This window comes from Cherax quadricarinatus, chromosome 35 (assembly GCF_038502225.1).
Source record: "Cherax quadricarinatus isolate ZL_2023a chromosome 35, ASM3850222v1, whole genome shotgun sequence".
NCBI lineage: Eukaryota > Metazoa > Arthropoda > Malacostraca > Decapoda > Parastacidae > Cherax > Cherax quadricarinatus.
Window position 1 is genome coordinate 24,387,876 of NC_091326.1, and position 17,928 is coordinate 24,405,803.

A 17,928-nucleotide genomic window follows, 5' to 3' on the forward strand; every position below is an offset into this window, starting at 1 on the left:
TGGTCATGGACCGGGTCGCGGGGACGTTGACCCTCGGAACACCCTCCAGGTAGAAAGAGAAAGAGAGGGGGGAAGGGAGAGGGAGGGGCGAGAGTGTGAGAACCTAAGAATAAAATCAAGTGGTTACATAAATATATTGCCAAATGCAGACATGTTTTCATTATTTTTTTTGAGCTAAAAACATATTTTAGTTAGTGTCTCCTGGTCATCCTACAGTGTCCACTAGAAGTGCTCTGCGATCTACTAGTAGCTCGCGATCTATGATTTGGCCATCCCTCATCTAAAGGGATTAATGTGTGTATTTACAACTAGGATGTTTGATAATTACCTGTGTGTACGAGACTAATAGGGGTACCGTACTTGGTGAATGACCATGCTTTCATATAACCAGAAGAATCCCCAGATAATGACTTAGTTTTATACAGGCTTCTTAAGTAGTTAATATTTGGGAGTTTTCCCTCTCCACGTTGCTGCTATATATAATTATTCTAATTTTTGTAATAGCATGAGAGAAACTGTAAAGTGATAAACAGTTCTGGCTAGGATATTCCCCATAAAGTAACACACTGTTGGGCTCCTGCCCTACTTGTAGCCGATTCCGGCTGCAAGACTAGGCTGTTGCTAGCAGCACTCAGTACAGTGTACAGTAGATACTAAAGCCTGGTTCATTAAGAATTACCTTGAATACTAACACCTGTATACCTTGAGTTTCGAGAGTTTTAATACTCTCTGAGACTGACCCTGGGCCAGACTTTTCTGGTGAGTGTCTGAGTAACCAAGCTGTTGCTGCTATTGGTCAACTGGCCCACATGTCCACCACAGCCTGGTTTATATGAAGACTTTCACACTTGTCCCAGCAGTGTTTATGATATTTTGTGGTAATATGTAGAAGAGTCTAGGGCCACGGATGTTGATATAGTATTCCCTTATTGTGTCCACTGCGCCTCTGCTTTTCACCGGGTTTATTTTACACTTTCATATCTCTCACTCCAATATGTTATGACAGTCCTCGCAGTGTCCCGTTGTCCTATCTGCTCCAGTCCCCCATTATCCTGTATGCTCCAGTGTCCCGTTGTCCTGTATGATCCAGTGCCTCGTTGTTCTGTATGCTCCAGTGCCCCATTGTCCTGTATGCTCCAGTGCCCCGTTGTTCTGTATGCTCCAGTGCCCCGTTGTCCTGTATGATCCAGTTTCCCAGTGCCCTGTTGTCCTGTATTCTCTAGTTTCCCAGTGCCCAGTTGCCCTGTATACTTCAGGTTCCCAGTGCCCCATTGTCCTGTATGCTCCAGTACCCCAGTGTCCTGTATGTGGCAGTGTCCCATTGTCATATATGCGCCAGTCCTCCAGGTACCCCGTTGTCCTGTATAGTCTAGTCCTCCCAGTATCAGCATCCGGGGTCCCAGACTTTTCAGCATCTTACCAGAAGATATCAGAAACACTGTTGGAACAAGTGTGGAAGCCTTCAAGAGGAAACTAGACAAGTATCTTCACCAGTTGCCAGATCAACCAGGCTGTGATGGATATATGGGGCAGCGGGCCTCCAGCAGCAGCAGCCTGGTTGACCAGGCGAGCACCAGACGAGCCTGGCCCATGGTCGGGCTCAGAGAGTAGATATACTTTCGAAATTCTTCAAAGGTATCAATGGTATTCAAAGGTATACCCCGTTGTTCTATATACGCCAGGACCTCGTTGTCCTATATGCGCCAGTACCCCGTTGTTCTATATGCACCAGTACCCCGTTGTATATACGCCAGTACCCCGTTCTGTATATGCCAGTACCCCGTTGATCTATATGCACCAGTACCCCGTTGTATATACGCCAGTACCCCGTTCTGTATATGCCAGTACCCCGTTGATCTATATGCACCAGTACCCCGTTCTATATGCACCAGTATCCTGTTGTTCTATATGCGCCAGTACCCCGTTGTTCTATATGCGCCAGTACCCCGTTGTTCTATATGCGCCAGTACCCCGTTCTATATGCGCCAGTACCCAGTTCTATATACGCCAGTACCCCGTTGTCTTATATGCGCCAGTCTCCCAGTACCCCGCTGTTCTGTATGCGCCAGTATCTCAGTACCCCGTTGTCCTGTATGCTCCAGTCCTCCCAGTACCCCGTTGTTCTGTATGCGCCAGTCCTCCCAGTACCCCGTTGTCCTGTATACGCCAGTACCTCGTTGTCCTGTATACGCCAGTACCCTGTTGTCATGTATGCATTAGTTCTCCCAGTAGGCTGGTGTCCTGTATGCGCCAGTACCCCGTTGCCCTGTATGTTCCAGTCTCCCAGTACCCCGTTGTCCTGTATGCGCCAGTCTCCCAGTACCCCGGTGTCCTGTATGCTCCAGTCTGCCAGTACCCTGGTGTTCTGTATGCACCAGTCTCCCAGTACCCTGGTGTCCTGTATGCGCCAGTCTTCCAGTGCCCCGGTGTTCTGTATGTTCCAGTCTCCCAGTACCCCGTTGTCCTGTATGCGCCAGTCTCCCAGTACCCCGTTGTCCTGTATGCGCCAGTCTCCCAGTACCCTGGTGTCCTGTATGCGCCAGTCTCCCAGCACCCTGGTGTCCTGTATGCGCCAGTCTCCCAGTACCGTTCTCATTTATTATATAATGACAGTTTCCTGCTAAGCAACATGTGTCAGTATCGTCAGTGAAACGATTTACAAGCAAAACACACTGTAGATGACAGTAGGCGGTGTTTACCTGTGTCTTGGACACATTATCAAACCATTACTATGTGACTTAAAGTCGCATAGGTTGGTCTCCAGTTCGTAGGTTAATTATTATATAGTTTACTTACAGTCTTAAATATTTGTTATATTCCTGACAGTGAAAGGCGTGGTCGTGGACCTGGTCGCGGGGGCGTTGATCCCCGGAATGCCCTCCAGGTAGACTCCAGTTAGAGAAAGAACATACATAAGATACAACACTACTGGAGTGAGAGATATGGGAAGAAGTGCAAAATAATCCCAGTGAAAACCAGGAGTGCAGTGGGCACAATAAGGGAACACTGTATCAACATTCGCGGCCTCAGATTATTGAGCATTTTACCAGAAGATATCAAAAACACTGCTAGAACAAGTGTAAAAGTCTCTCTTCAAGAGGAAACTAGACTAGTATCTTCACCAGGTGCCAGATCAGCCAGGCTGTGATGGGTATGTGGGGCAGCGGGCCACTAACAGCAACGGCCTAGTTAACCAGGCAAACTCCAGGCGAGCCTGACCCATGCCCGGGCTCCGGGAGTATAAAGACTCTCGGAACTCGTCATAAGTAAAGGTAAAATGATCATACCAAAAAGAAGATTGTGTATCGAATAGTATTGAGGAGTGAGGTGTAATACTGCAAGGTTTGAAGAATTACACACATGTCCAACTTCTGGGTATGTTTATTTGTAGACGTTTCGCTATCCAGTGGCTTTATTAATACAAAATCAATGACGTAATATTAGGGAAGACTGTATAACAAAATTTATACAAAAGACAAGGTAATCAGTCCTTCAGCCTTGAAGACTACGGTTCTCGTCACAAACTTCGAGACAGAGACATTGATTACCTCGTCCTTAAATTTGTATTGATAAAATCACTGGATGGCGAAACGTCTATAAATAAAGATACCCAGATGTTGGACATGTGTCTAATTCTTCATCTTGTCGGTATTCATGTACATTCATGTACAACTGCAAGGTTTACACACACAAGCACTACACTCCTCTCAGCTCCGCCACCGACCTTGTTAAATTTGTATTGTATTTTATGAAGTGCTAAATCCGTGTTGATTATTCAGCATAAGGAGCGTTGCTGGCTCGATCCTCCGTTCTCTGATACCGGCCCCTTCTCTGACCAGTCAGGCAACTTGTTGAGAATTATAGAGGTTATTGCCCCTCGCAGCATGATCCTGGAGGAGGTTTCCTAGATGCTGGTCTGATAAGTCAGGCTGTTGGTGCTAGCAGTAGGCACCACATCCCGACTGAGCAGGAACTGTCTGGAGGAACCCGTCATTTTCCTTCAACACAGCTTGATGATCCCCACCAGATCTTATTAACAACTTTTGGAGCTTGTTGAGTTACTGCATTTGATTGATCAAGTGGGGGATGGGGGGGGTGGGGAGTGGATGCTGCACGATGTACAACGGAGAAGACATGTACGCTACATCTCATAATCTATGTCAAATACTTGAAGGCCAGATACCTAATCTGGATACTAAAATAACTTACTGGAGTGAGAGATAAGAATTTGAAGTAAGGAGTAAACATAGTGAAATAAGTGGCGCAATTATCGAGATTTTGTAGCTTTATAATAACTGTGCTCTCGGCTCACAACCAAAGGATCTGGTTTTGATCTGGTGCACTTGTAGAAGTCTCTGGCACGTTTCCTCACGCCTAGTGTTACTGTTCACCTATTAGTAAATAAATACTTTGGTGTTTCCAAACTGTTAGTGTCACTCTGGGTGTGGTAGTATACTTAGATATAAATTACCTTTGAAATGAGCTCGGAGGTTTCAAAAGACAGGTGAGCAAACACTAGGACATATTTATTAGAAAACGCTTCAATCCTGGGACCTTGATTCAGTGTCTTTTTAAACCACTTTGTGAGTATCAAATACCAAGGTTTATATGGCCTCAAGTGAATAATAACTCTTATGTCTTCAACGATGTAAAAAAAGTTGGTAAGTAATACACATGTGCAACAATCAGGTATCTTTATTCTGAAATATTTCACCTACACAGTAGGCTTCTTCAGTTGAAAACAGAAGGCAGCAGCAGTAGTAGTAGAGACGTAAAGACGATGTAATCAGTCCATCACCCTGGAAGACGTAGTTTTGAGGTTGTCAGTCCCTCGGTCTGGAGAAGAGTTCTGCTTCATGGTTTGGAGCAATTTTCATGTTCACGATGTAAAAAAATATCTGAGATGCACCACTTTACAATCTTGTATTAGGAAGACTGGTTCCTGTCATTTTTTCTATGATATATGCTGGGATAGGAGACACCTGTGAGCGGGGATGTGTGTTGTTATCAGCAACGTAACTCTTCAGGTAGCTGCTTGATGTACATGAAGGAACGTAACTACTCAGATAGATGATTGACAAATGAATCGTTTAGGTGGGACGACAGTGACGTGGGTGAGGCCTTGGTAAGAGTTTCCCTGCAGACGCTTAAGATTGGCAAGTTGTATCAGCAGGTATGGTCAAGAGAGAGTTACCTGGAGGTTATTCCGGGGATCAACGCCCCCGCGGCCCGGTCCATGACCAGGCCTCCCGATGGATCAGGGCCTGATCAACTAGGCTGTTACTGCTGGCCGCACGCAGTCCAACGTACGAGCCACAGCCCGGCTGATCCGGCACTAACTTTAGGTATCTGTCCAGCTCTCTCTTGAAGGCAGCCAGGGGTTTATTGGCAATTCCCCTAATGCTTGATGGGAGGCTGTTAAACAGTTTTGGGCCCCGGACACTTATGGTGTTTTCCCTTAGTGTACCAATGGCGCCCATACTTTTTATTGGGTGCATTTTGCATCGCCTGCCCAGTCTTTTACTTTCGTAGGGAGTGATTTCTGTGTGCAGATTTGGGACCATTCCTTCCAAGATTTTCCAAGTGTAGATTATGATATATCTCTCCCTCCTGCGCTCCAACGAGTACAAGTCAAGTGCTTCCAAGCATTCCCAGTAGTTAAGGTGCTTGACAGAACTTATACGTGCAGTAAAGGATCTCTGTACACTCTCTAGATCTGCGATTTCACCTGCTTTGAATGGAGATGTTAATGTACAGCAGTATTCTAGCCTAGAGAGAACAAGTGATTTGAAAAGGATCATCATGGGCTTGGCATCTCTCGTTTTGAAAGTTCTCATTATCCATCCTATCATTTTCTTTGCACGTGAGATCGTGGCACTGTTGTGATCCTTGAAAGTGAGATCCTCAGACATTACTACTCCCAGGTCCCTTACATTATTTTTCCGCTCTATTGTATGGCCGGAGTCAGTAGTATACTCTGTTCTAGTTATTATCTCCTCCAGTTTTCCATAACGGAGTAGTTGGAATTTGTCCTCATTGAACATCATATTGTTGACCGTTGCCCACTGGAAAAATTTGTTTATATCTTCTTGGAGGTTAACCGCTTCCTCAGCAGATGACAGCCTCATGCAGATCCTAGTATCATCCGCAAAGGATGATACGGTGCTGTGGTGTACATCTCTGTTTATGTCTGATATGAGGATAAGGAATAAGATGGGGGCGAGTACTGTGCCTTGTGGAACAGAGCTCTTCACTATGGCAGCCTCCGATTTAACTCTGTTGACCACTACTATGTGTGTTCGATTTGTTAGGAAGTTGAAGATCCATCTCCCCACTTTCCCAGTTATTCCTTTAGCACGTATTTTATGGGCTATTACGCCATGATCGCATTTGTCAAATGCTTTTGCAAAGTCTGTGTATATTACATCTGCATTCTGATTTTCTTCCAGTGCATCCAAGGCCATATCATAGTGATCCAGTAGTTAAATAACAAAAAGGCACAATACCGTGACTTTGTCAATGGTCCAAGTCGGACCGAAACGTCGTCGTAAGCTTCTCTCTTTTATGTGCGGGTTTTGTGTGTGGATCCAGTAGTTGTGAGAGGCAGGAGCGACCTGCCCTGAACCCATGTTGCCCTGGATTGTGCAGTGAGTTTGCATGGTGTGTATTATGATGACAGTTCGCTCAGTGTCGAGCTTTATCAAGTCATGATTTGATAAAGTTCAACATTGAGCGAAACGTTGCCAGAATAAAGACAGTTGAAAATGCGTCTCTTGACCAAACTCCACCTCTCTATTTAGCTATTTTTTTTTTACGACGTTTTAAAGTTTCTTGTAAATCTACAAATACTTTAATTTAGGTTAGGATACATTAACTATAAATAATATATATTTAGCTATAAATAAGCAAATTAAAAAAAAAGGTCGCAACACATTAATTGTGGTGGTCGATGGTAACCAAGATTCGTTCAGATCTACACGACCATCACTGGTGTTCTGGGGGAGGGTGAGTCACCAACTTGCTGCCTTCTCATAGTTTTCTACGTTAGTAAGAGAGAGGGGGGGGGTCAGCGCCCCTTTACTTATCTGTATCAGTTAGGAGAAAGCTGGAGTAATTGACACTTTACTGCAGTTGATACCTTTATGTGTGACAACTGTGTGGGCATCTTCATGTAATTTACTTCACCTTGTTGATATGTGCGAACCAATCTGGTTCTAGGATGAAAGTGTAAGAGATTATGAACTAGCATTAGTGGGGTGTAGGAGGCTGTGTGACGTAAGATTGATAAACTAGTATTGGTGGGGAGGGTTGCGGCCGGTGTGGTGGTGGTGGTGGCGTGTCGCCAGGGCATTGTGGGGGAGGGCGGGTTGATGGGAGGGGAAGACCATAATTTGGGGGTGGAGATGGGGATGGGAGCAAAGTATAGCGTGTTTTTCAGGTGATGCTGGCCAGGGGCACCAGAGCTACAAGAGGCACCGGGCACGTCTCTCCCAGACCAGTAACCCGCCCAACCCTCCAGCCGGCGCTACCGTGCCCGTCCACTCACCCACCCACCCTTCCGTCCGTCCGTCCGTCCGTCCGTCCTCCCACCCATCCCACCCTTTCGTCCGTCCTCCGTGTGCAGCATTCGGCAGAGCCTGCTCTAGGGCAGGTCAAGTTCATCGACCCACGTGGTACACTATATTGTTCCTTGTGGAAAGTTTGTGTGGTGCAGCATGTGAGGCACACGGGGGTAGTGTGGGTATGTTGTGGCTGCTGCAAAAGCCTGCCCACCCTCACCTGTCTTACCTTATTTAACACTCGGTTGAAGGTGAATCTGACACACTTAATACATGAATCGGCCACACTTGTTACCAGTGTTGACAACGCAAACCGTGTGTGGTGGCAGTTATTGTGTGTAGACACTGGTGTGGGGTGGGAGTGTAGTGGTGTGGTAGTGGTATATGAGTGAACAGTGTGTGAAGGTGGTGGAGGCTGGTGTCGGGGGCGGGGCCCCCGGCTGGTGCTTCACCAAGAGTGTTACCACTATGTACGGCAGTTACACCTCGGAGGGTGCTGCCTCCACCCACCTGTATGGCACACAGTACTCCGGCTCACCTGGTGCCCTCTCCTCCCCGCCAGGAGAGTCCTTAGTGTTCACGGTGCCCCCGCCTCCCACCTACCCTCCGCCATGCACCACCTGCGGCCGTAACAGCTCCACACCTGCACACACCTACCACCAGCCCTCGTCAGCTCTCACCCAGTCTGAGGAGGAACGCACTCTGGCGCTGCAGCTGCGAGCTGCTGCTATCTTCAACAAGACGAACGTGACCCTGCCTGCTGCAGCAACCCTCGCACTGCCACCCCCAGCCCTCACCTTGCCCCCTCCTCCTACAACCACAGCCACCACCTTCCCATATCCCCCTCCCTCACACCCTGCCCCGCCCACTACCCATTACGACACCAGCACCTCGTACTGCACGTGTGATTCATCCCCCACCAGTAACTGCTCAAGCTCCTCTTCACCGCTGCCCTCCTGCCCCTTTCACCCCTCCCCCTGCATCAGTACCGCAGCCGCAGCCTACCTTACCCCATCCACCATGGTGACCTTCTCCAACACAGCCACCACCACCACTGCTTACCTTGACTCTCCGTCTCCCTCAGGTCAGTCTTGGCCAGGACCACCAAAGTACTCGACCCCCTCCACCCCCAATGCTCCCACCTCTGTATTGGAGTCAGTTGTTTCCATGTTAATAATCATACACGTGCTGCAGAGCCTGGTCTGGACTAGGCGGCTCGCCTCGCTCCCTTACTCACTCGCTCCACCTCTTTAAACATTTTTTCCCCGAAAGTCTCCGAACAGTGTGGAGACCTTCCGTAGTGTGTTGTCTTGCAGCTGCTGTCTTGCCAGCGACTGGAAGAGTGCCCCGCTCCGCCCCGCCCCGCCCCATTTTGCCCCGCTCCATTTTGCCCCGCTCCGGCCCTCCCCGCTAGTACTATGGTTATCGGGTGTCCTGTCTTGTTTGCCCCGCTGACTAAGGCCCGACACACACTAACAGCTGGCAAGCTGAACTCTGTGCTGCGGCCCTCTTAATGCAGGTCCTCCCCTCCTCCCCCTACCCCCTAAACAGCCGTTTTTCTGATAACATTGTTTTCGCCCTCCCCCCTACCCCTAAATGCCCGTCTTTTTGATAACACTATCTTCGCCCTCCCCTCCTCCCCCCCTAAATGGCCGTCTTTCTGATAACACTATCTTTGCCCTCCCCTCCCTCCCTCTCCTGCCCCCTCCCTTCTTGCTGATAACGCTCCCTCCCTCCCCACCCCACCCCTCCCCTCCCCTTACTCGTCTTGCTGATAACACTTCCCTCTCCCACCCACCCTGATTCCCCCCCCCCCTCACTTTTCGGTCTCTACAAGAGGTTCACTCCCCATGCCGTACACAAAGTACTCTTCCCACCCTGCTAACATCTCTCTTTCAGGCAACTACGTTATCATCAGCTTCTGCATTTCAGGTAACGCGTTTACTGTAAACTTGTTGCGGTGGCGAGTTTGAGGGAATTGTCTAAATTTCCTGTCGTCAGTAATTTTAAGTAACAAGTGTTTTAAAAAGTGGACGTTGATGTATTTCAGGTACCTCCGTAATAAATCCATGTGAAAAGCTTTCAACGTAAACCTTTCTCTTGTGGGGTACAATGAGTACCCTGCTAGATGTGTGCCTTCCCTTGAGGTAACTGCTAGGAGTCGTGCCTCTTGGAATATCTTGCTAGACGTGCCCTCATTAGTTTAACATCGTCTGCAAACAGAAACAACTAATACAGTTGCCACTTGTAGATCATTTACATAGAAGAGTGACGGTCCTTGTATTAACCCTCAGAGTACCCTCGCCCTTCCCGACACCTCTGGTACGGCCATTCTTTTTCTTCTCTCCTTTAGGCCTGCTGCAGTGGTCTTTCTTTCTTATGTTCTTTAGGTAGACTTGGATGCATTGCAACACTTGCTGTGACACCTACCTGCTCTACCAGTATATACATCAGTCTTGGGTGAAGTACTGGCCCTAAAATTGTCTTGCGGTCCAGGAATATGTAGCCCGCCTGTCCATGTCTCTACTTAATTTATATTACTGTGTTAGTATTCCAGCAGGTTAGTAAGACAAGACTTAACGTCTCTCAAACCATGTTCGTTTTCTTTGATAAATTCCCTCTTCACCAAATGTTTTAACACTGCCTTCCTGAGAATCTCGGGAATATTTCACATTGTACAAATCCATACAAATCACCCAGTGACTCTAATCCTTTAAGTGCCCATAGAAATGCGTTGTCGGGTTCCAGTAACTTGCGTTGTGTCCAGTTCCTGCCATATCCTCACCTTTTGTGGTACTAATTCCCCTATAGTGTTCTCTCTTATCTCCCTCTGTGTGTGTGCGCTCGCTGTTGATGAAATAGTCAAAGACTGGTATCCACTTATCGTTCCTCGTAATACTGGACAATCTTAACATGTGCCTGTTTATCTGTAAGTTTCATGTAGTCATCGAGGTCACCGCCCCCAGGACCCGGTCACAGACCAGGTCTTTGGTTGCAGGCCTGATCAGTCAAGCTTTTGTTCCCTACCGCCCGAAGTCCGACGTATGCACCCTGAACCCGGCTGATCAGGAACAGATTTGAGGAATTTGTCGAGCTCCTAATGAAGACAGGTAGGGGGTTGTTAGTATTCCCCCTTATCACGAGGGGAAGATGTTGAAGCACACAAAGACCTTGTGTTAAAGTTGCACTTTTATGACTGGTAAAGTTTGACCTTTATTGGTGTGGAATTGGCGAAAGGAGTGGCGAGGGATGGGTTACCTGGTTACCTGGAGGTTATTCCGGGGATCAACGCCCCCGCGGCCCGGTCCACGACCAGGCCTCCCGATGGATCAGGGCCTGATCAACTAGGCTGTTACTGCTGGTCGCACGCAGTCCGACGTACGAGCCACAGCCCGGCTGATCCGGCACCGACTTTAGGTATCTGTCCAGCTCTCTCTTGAAGGCAGCCAGGGGTTTATTGGCAATTCCCCTAATGCTTGATGGGAGGCTGTTGAACAGTTTTGGGCCCCGGTAACCTGGAGGTTACTTGGAGGTTATTCCGGGGATCAACGCCCCCGCGGCCCGGTCCATGACCAGGCCTCCCGATGGATCAGGGCCGATCAACTAGGCTGTTACTGCTGATAAAGCACTAGCTAGTGCAGAATCAAGTTTTGTAGCCAGTGTTAAGTTATGAGGGACGCCAGTACAGGGTTAGAATGTTATTCTGTCAGGAACACCAGTTCAGATTCATAATGTTGTCTTGAGTACACAAGTACAGAACTAGTTCTGGTGTACAAAATGTATAATGTGTTGCGAGGAATAAGAGAGAGCGTGTGGTGGGCATGATCTGTGATGCGTTCTGATTACTCCTTGGCAAATGTTAATCATAGCAGCTGATAATGAGAAAACGTAAATCATTGGTTGACAGCGCCAGCCTCCCGTACCGCATTTTTGTTGCCACTGATGACGTTTGCTTGAACCGTGGCCAAAGTCTCTACTCGTGTAGGGGTGACACCACACCTCCACCCATATCTGGGCGCAGTCCTTCACGCCCGCAGTGTTGCCAGGCGTGAGGGCATTCGTGAACGTATTTCAGAGGGGTGGCTGGTGTGTGTGCGGGTATGCATGTGTGGCTTGCCAGATAGATAACTCACTATAATGGCTCGCCTTCCTTACCTCTCTGAAGAGGCTGTCAAAAGAGAGGCCTGGTCTGAAACCAGATAGCAGGGACGTTAATCCAGGAAACAATCTAAGGGTAACCAACTATTCAAGGAGAATTCTGGTATCGCCAACATGACCTGTGTATCGTTACTGCTTCGATGTACAGGTTTTTGATTAATTCATCGGGGAAAACCTGGTACAAGGCTACCCGTTCAGTGTTACCAGCACTATGGCGGAGGAGCAACAATACATTATTGTCTAAGAACACACGAGAAGGTGGGCTAACTAATGATACTATAGTGGGCCATGGCAGCAGCGACCACCTCTACAGTGATCATCGCCAAGAGTCTGACAAGGCAGAGACCTGATCGTGACTGAAGAAAGTAGGGTCGAGCTTCCACCACCAGACCAGATTCATGGAATGCTCTATTTATAAAGAAGTGTAAAGTACCACTAGCACAAGCCCTCAGTATTCTTTGGAGAAAGAGCTTAGATCTAGGTGAAATACCGGAGGCCTTAAAGAGTGCAGACATAGCTCCTTTGCACAAGGGAGGCAGTAGAGCACTAGCTAAAAATTACAGACCAGTAGCCCTAACCTCTCACATCATAAAAATCTTCGAAAGAGTGATGAGACGGCAGATTACAAATTTCATGGACCAGCACAACCGACATAACCCGAACCAGCATGGTTTTAGAGCAGGACGATCATGTCTGTCACAACTGCTGAACCATTATGACGGAATCACGGAGGCATTGGAAGACGACCAAAACGCAGATGTGATTTACACAGATTTTGCAAAGGCGTTTGACAGATGCGATCATGGAGTGATAGCGCACAAAATGAAGGCCATGGGCATTACGGGGAAGGTATGCAGATGGATTTTCGATTTCCTAACACACACAACACAAAAAGTAGTAGTGAACAGGGCAAGATCCAGCATCAGCGAGGTCAAAAGCTCAGTGCTCCAGGGCACTGTCCTGGCACCTCTGCTGTTTCTCATCCTCATAGCAGACATAGACAAAAACACCCGGCACACTTTTGTATCATTTGCAGATGACACTAAAATAAGCATGAAAGTCAGTACAGTAGAGGACATTGAAAAAGTACAGGAAGACATAAACAGGGTTTTCCAGTGGGCAGTGGAGAACAACATGACGTTCCATGGTGATAAGTTCCAGCTGCTTAGGTATGGAAAGAATGAAGAACTCTAAAGGAACACTACAAAACTCCAGAGGGTCACCAAATAGAACGTAAGGAACACGTAAAAGACCTTGGAATAATTATGTCAGCGGACATTTCTTTTAAAAACCATAACAAGACAGAGATCACGACAGCCAGGAAGATGACGGGGTGGGTATTGAGAACTTTCAAAACTAGGGAAATAATGCCGATGGTGACACTCTTCAGATCGCTAGTTCTCCCTCACTTAGAATATTGCTCAGTGCTGACGGCCCCGTTCAAGGCAGGAGAAATATCTGAGCTGGAACAAATACAGAGATCGTTTACGGCTCACATTGAGCCTGTAAAGCACCTAAACTACTGGGAACGCCTGCAAGTCTTGAACATGTATTCATTGGAGCGGAGGAGAGAGGTACATGATAATATATACCTGGAAGGTACTCGAGGGCTTGGTCCCAAATCTGCACACTGCCATAACAACATACTGGAGTGAGAAATATGGGAGGAAGTGTAAAATAAACCCAGTAGGAGCAGGGGTGCGGTGGGGACAAAAAGAGAACACTGTATCAACATCCGGGGTCCCAGACTATTCAACATCTTACCAGAAGATATCAGAAACACGGCTGGAACAAGTGTAGAAGCCTTCAAGAGGAAATTGGACAAGTATCTTCACCAGGTGCCAGATCAACCAGGCTTTGATAGATATGTGGGGCAGCGGGCCTCCAGCAGCAACAGCCTGGTCGACCAGGCAAGCACCAGACGAGCCTGGCCCATGGCCGGGCTCAGAGAGTAGATAAACTCTCGAAACTCTTCAAAGGTATATAACATCTTGCTGAATAATGGATTTAGCGCTTCTCGAAATATTTCACTTTCAGTTATTATACCGTCTGTTACGAAAGAGCTAGAAAATGGTGCTCGATGTTGACCATCAACCTTCCTCCACCCTCTCCTTCATTTAAATTACTGGGAACGCCTTAAAGCATACTCGCTGGAGCGGAGGAGAGAGAGAGAGATGCATGTTAAGATATATGTGGAAAGTACTCGAGGCTCTAATTCCAAATCTGCACACTGCCATAACAGTATACTGGTGTGAGAGATATGGGAGGAAGTGGTTACAATAAGAGAACTTGTATCAACATCCGTGATCTCAGACTTCAACATCTTACCATAATATATCAGAAACACTGGACAAGTATTTCCACCTGTCGTAGGGGTTCGGTGGTAGATTTGGAGTAATAAACAAACACGTAGGTTGTCTTGGTAGCGTATATTGAGATAAGGGGGTGAGCATCAGGCCTGACCTGTCTCCTCGGCTAACCTGTCTTGAACTGAGATGACGCCCTGGGTGTCGCAGTTCAAAGGGGGTTTCAGTGATGTCAGTGCCATGGTCAGCAACAATGACTCAATAACGGTTTAGCCACATAGCCAGGGAAGACGGTGACTCATGGCTAACTGAAATACTACAGTACAGTATTACTGACACACCAGGTGCCAGATTAACTTGGTTGTGATGCATTTGTGGGCCAGCGGGCGACCAGCAGCAACAGCCTGGTTGACCAGGCAAACACCAGACAAGCCTGGCACAGGGCCGGGCTCCGGGAGAAAAACATTCGAAACCTATCAAAGGTAAAGAAATATATCCATCAGTTCAACTTCCTAAAATATTACCAAACTGTTTGCATTAAAAAAAGAAGTGTTCGTGATAAGAACATCAGAGGCCACGGTTCTTCAACCTTATGTTAACAGGTATAATAAATATTGCCAGAAAGACGGTAAAAGTTTTCAGAAGGGAGGAAAAGTAGATGGTAGCATGAAGTGCTCAGTCAGTTGTTTCAGTAACACTGAAAGGCACTGAAGCCTCGACTTTAGTTGTAATAAAAGAATATCACAGATACTCAGTAATATGGTTGCTACACTTCAGGAAGAAGTCAAGGAGAATGGTTAATTTTTCAAGGTCAGGGAATATGCAGGTTTTGAAATTTATTAGAGAAAACTGAGTTTTGTCAGGGAGAAACTGACTAATCCGTGCCAATTTAAGATTTTTCTTGTTATAATTCCATGTGCTTGCCCATCTTCCTGGAGCATCAGGTTGATTACTGATAATTAAAAAAAAAAAAGGACGATAGAAAAGATTGAACAGTGCAGAGGACATCAAAATGAAGTGGCCTTATTGCAGGAAAAATATTTATAGAACAAGCTGAGATAGTTCCTATTAATGGAGGTAACTACTCTCAGGAACAAAGTCAAAGGGAAGAGAAAGACCTCCAGTATTGGTTTCTCTTCAAATGATGTTTTCAGAAAAAAATATTGTTTCTAAAAATATCGACACTATAATGCTCCCACAAAATATAATTTAATGATCACAGTGACATTTGTGAAATAATCATGTAAATTGTGATGTCCACCTTAATTCAAGTTTAAGTTTAATAGCATACTTGTATTATTGACCATCCTAGTCTGTGTATGTAATATAGATACGTAAAGACATGTTGCGGGAAGCCAGAGCGGCTGTAAGAGGAGGTTGGTGACCGCGTAGTAGTGAAATATTGTCAAGGGAAAAGTGTAATTTAGTCAGGGAATTTTGGAAATTGGTCTCTGAATAAATTCTCTCGAGAGGAGAGTTTATCGGGAAATATTATTCATCCTGTGAGCGAACATACAAATATAAACAAATGGTTAACACGCCATTGGTAATAGAAATTCAGTCTTTGATTATGTTCTATAAGTGCCTTTATAAATGGCTATTATGTAAAGGCAGCAAAGCAAAGGCTTTGCTGCCTTTACCATGTGTTTATATTTATTAGTCATTATGATTGGATTAACTATAATCGTGCAGATTCAGGGTAGAACAACGTCATCATATGGGAGGTTTACCTCAAGCTTCTTCCGATGGCAGCACGAGCTGTACTGTGTTATTACTTTGCCACTTGTTATGTTGATTCATTGTTATCACTGTTGCTTGTTTGCTGGAATCGTCATCTGATTTTATCTTCCTAAGCTGTAAACGTAAATATTACTCCTGCAATTTAACCACTTCGAAAGGAAATTAAACTCCAAGAAAAACTTTATCTTGAAAATGTGATTGAGAGGTTACGAAAGTCTTGGAATTTCATCTCCTTTAAGAGTTATTAAATTGCATATTAATAAGATGTCATTTGTTTCTTGTGATCCTTTTACAAATAATGCACTACATGTTACACCGACTTTTTTTTATATGGGGCTTCCTTAAACTTTTCACAAGGATATTATCATTGTCAGAATTAAATAAGCTTGGCGCATCTCTAATACATAATTTAATGTTGTGTTGGGGTTATTTGGCTTTTTCATAGTTAATGATAAAGAGCATAGCACATTTAGTTCGTTTTCTATTTTTGATTTGCCAACAGAGAAAATGGTATTCTCTGGAATCTTACCTGTTGTTGATGGTAGACTTACTTAAAATTTGTTTCGTCATTACTTGAACGTCAATTTATTGGGATGTCTTGTTTTAAGAACATAAGAAAGGAGGAACACTGCAGGAGGCCTGTTGGCCCATACTAGGCAGGTCCTTTACAATTCATCCCACTAACAAAACATTTGCCCAACCCAATTTTCAATGCCACCCAAGAAATAAGCTCTGATGTGCAAGTCCCACTCAAATCCAACCCCTCCCACTCATGTACTTATCAAACGTAAATTTGAAACTACCCAAAGTCCTAGCCTCAATAACATAACTAGGTAGACTGTTCCACTCATCAACTACCCTATTTCCAAACCAATACTTTCCTATGTCCTTTCTAAATCTAAACTTATCTAATTTAAATCCATTACTGCGGGTTCTCTCTTGGAGAGACATCCTCAAGACCTTATTAATATCCCCTTTATTAATACCTATCTTCCACTTATACACTTCGATCAGGTCTCCCCTCATTCTTCGTCTAACAAGTGAATGTAACTTAAGAGTCTTCAATCTTTCTTCATAAGGAAGATTTCTAATGCTATGTATTAATTTAGTCATCCTACGCTGAATGTTTTCTAACGAATTTATGTCCATTCTGTAATATGGAGACCAGAACTGAGCTGCATAATCTAGGTGAGGCCTTACTAATAATGTATAAAGCTGCAGTATGACCTCTGGACTTCTGTTGCTTACACTTCCTGATATAAATCCCAGTAATCTATTTGCCTTATTACGTACGCTTAGGCATTGCTGTCTTGGTTTAAGGTTGCTGCTCACCATAACCCCCAAGTCCTTTTCGCAATCTGTATGGCTAAGTTCTACATCATTTAACTTATAAGTACTAGGGTTATGGGCACTCCCAAGCTTCAGAACCTTGCATTTATCTACATTGAACTGCATCTGCCACTTTTCTGACCAAGAATAGAGTTTGTTTAAATCCTCCTGAAGTTCCATAACATCTACGTTTGAATCAATTATCCTACCTATCTTTGTGTCATCGGCGAATTTGCTCATATCACTAGTAATTCCCTCATCAAGATCATTGATATATATTATAAACAACAACGGGCCCAAGACTGATCCCTGTGGAACGCCACTTGAACATTAAAATGGTATCAAATACCGACAGGTTGTTAGGTAAGACACATATGCAACAGTTAGGTATCTTTATTTCGAAACGTTTCGCCTACACAGTAGGCTTCTTCAGTCGAGTACTCGACTGAAGAAGCCTACTGTGTAGGCGAAACGTTTCGAAATAAAGATACCTAGCTGTTGGAATGCCACTTGTTACAGATCCCCACTCGGATTTAACCCCATTTATGGACTCTCTCTGCTTCCTGTCAGTGAGCCATGACTCGATCCACGAGAGCACTTTTCCCCCAATGCCATGAGCTGCCACTTTCTTTAACAGTCTATGGTGCAGAACTCTATCAAAAGCCTTAATAAAATCTAAGTAAATAATATCAAATTCTTTATCGTGGTCAACAGCTGAGTATCATTAATCAAGCTATGCTTATCGAGATGGCTTCTTATAATCTCAGCTATAATTGACTCTAGTAATTTGCCTACAATTGAGGTCAGGCTTATTGGGCGGTAATTTGATGGTAACG

The 17,928-nt window shown here is 45.5% G+C and overlaps 1 protein-coding gene across 8 annotated transcripts in view; it reads left to right on the forward strand.

The window, feature by feature from the left end:
• HnRNP-K (Heterogeneous nuclear ribonucleoprotein K) overlaps positions 1-17,928 on the forward strand; it is a gene marked incomplete at its 3' end in the record, with an annotated part of 884,016 nt that overhangs the window by 568,626 nt on the left and 297,462 nt on the right. The window contains 1 exon segment of one of the 8 annotated variants that reach the window (XM_070091459.1): positions 7,415-7,673. In XM_070091459.1, the coding sequence (XP_069947560.1) occupies positions 7,442-7,673 (232 nt within the window). 8 annotated transcript variants of the gene reach the window in all.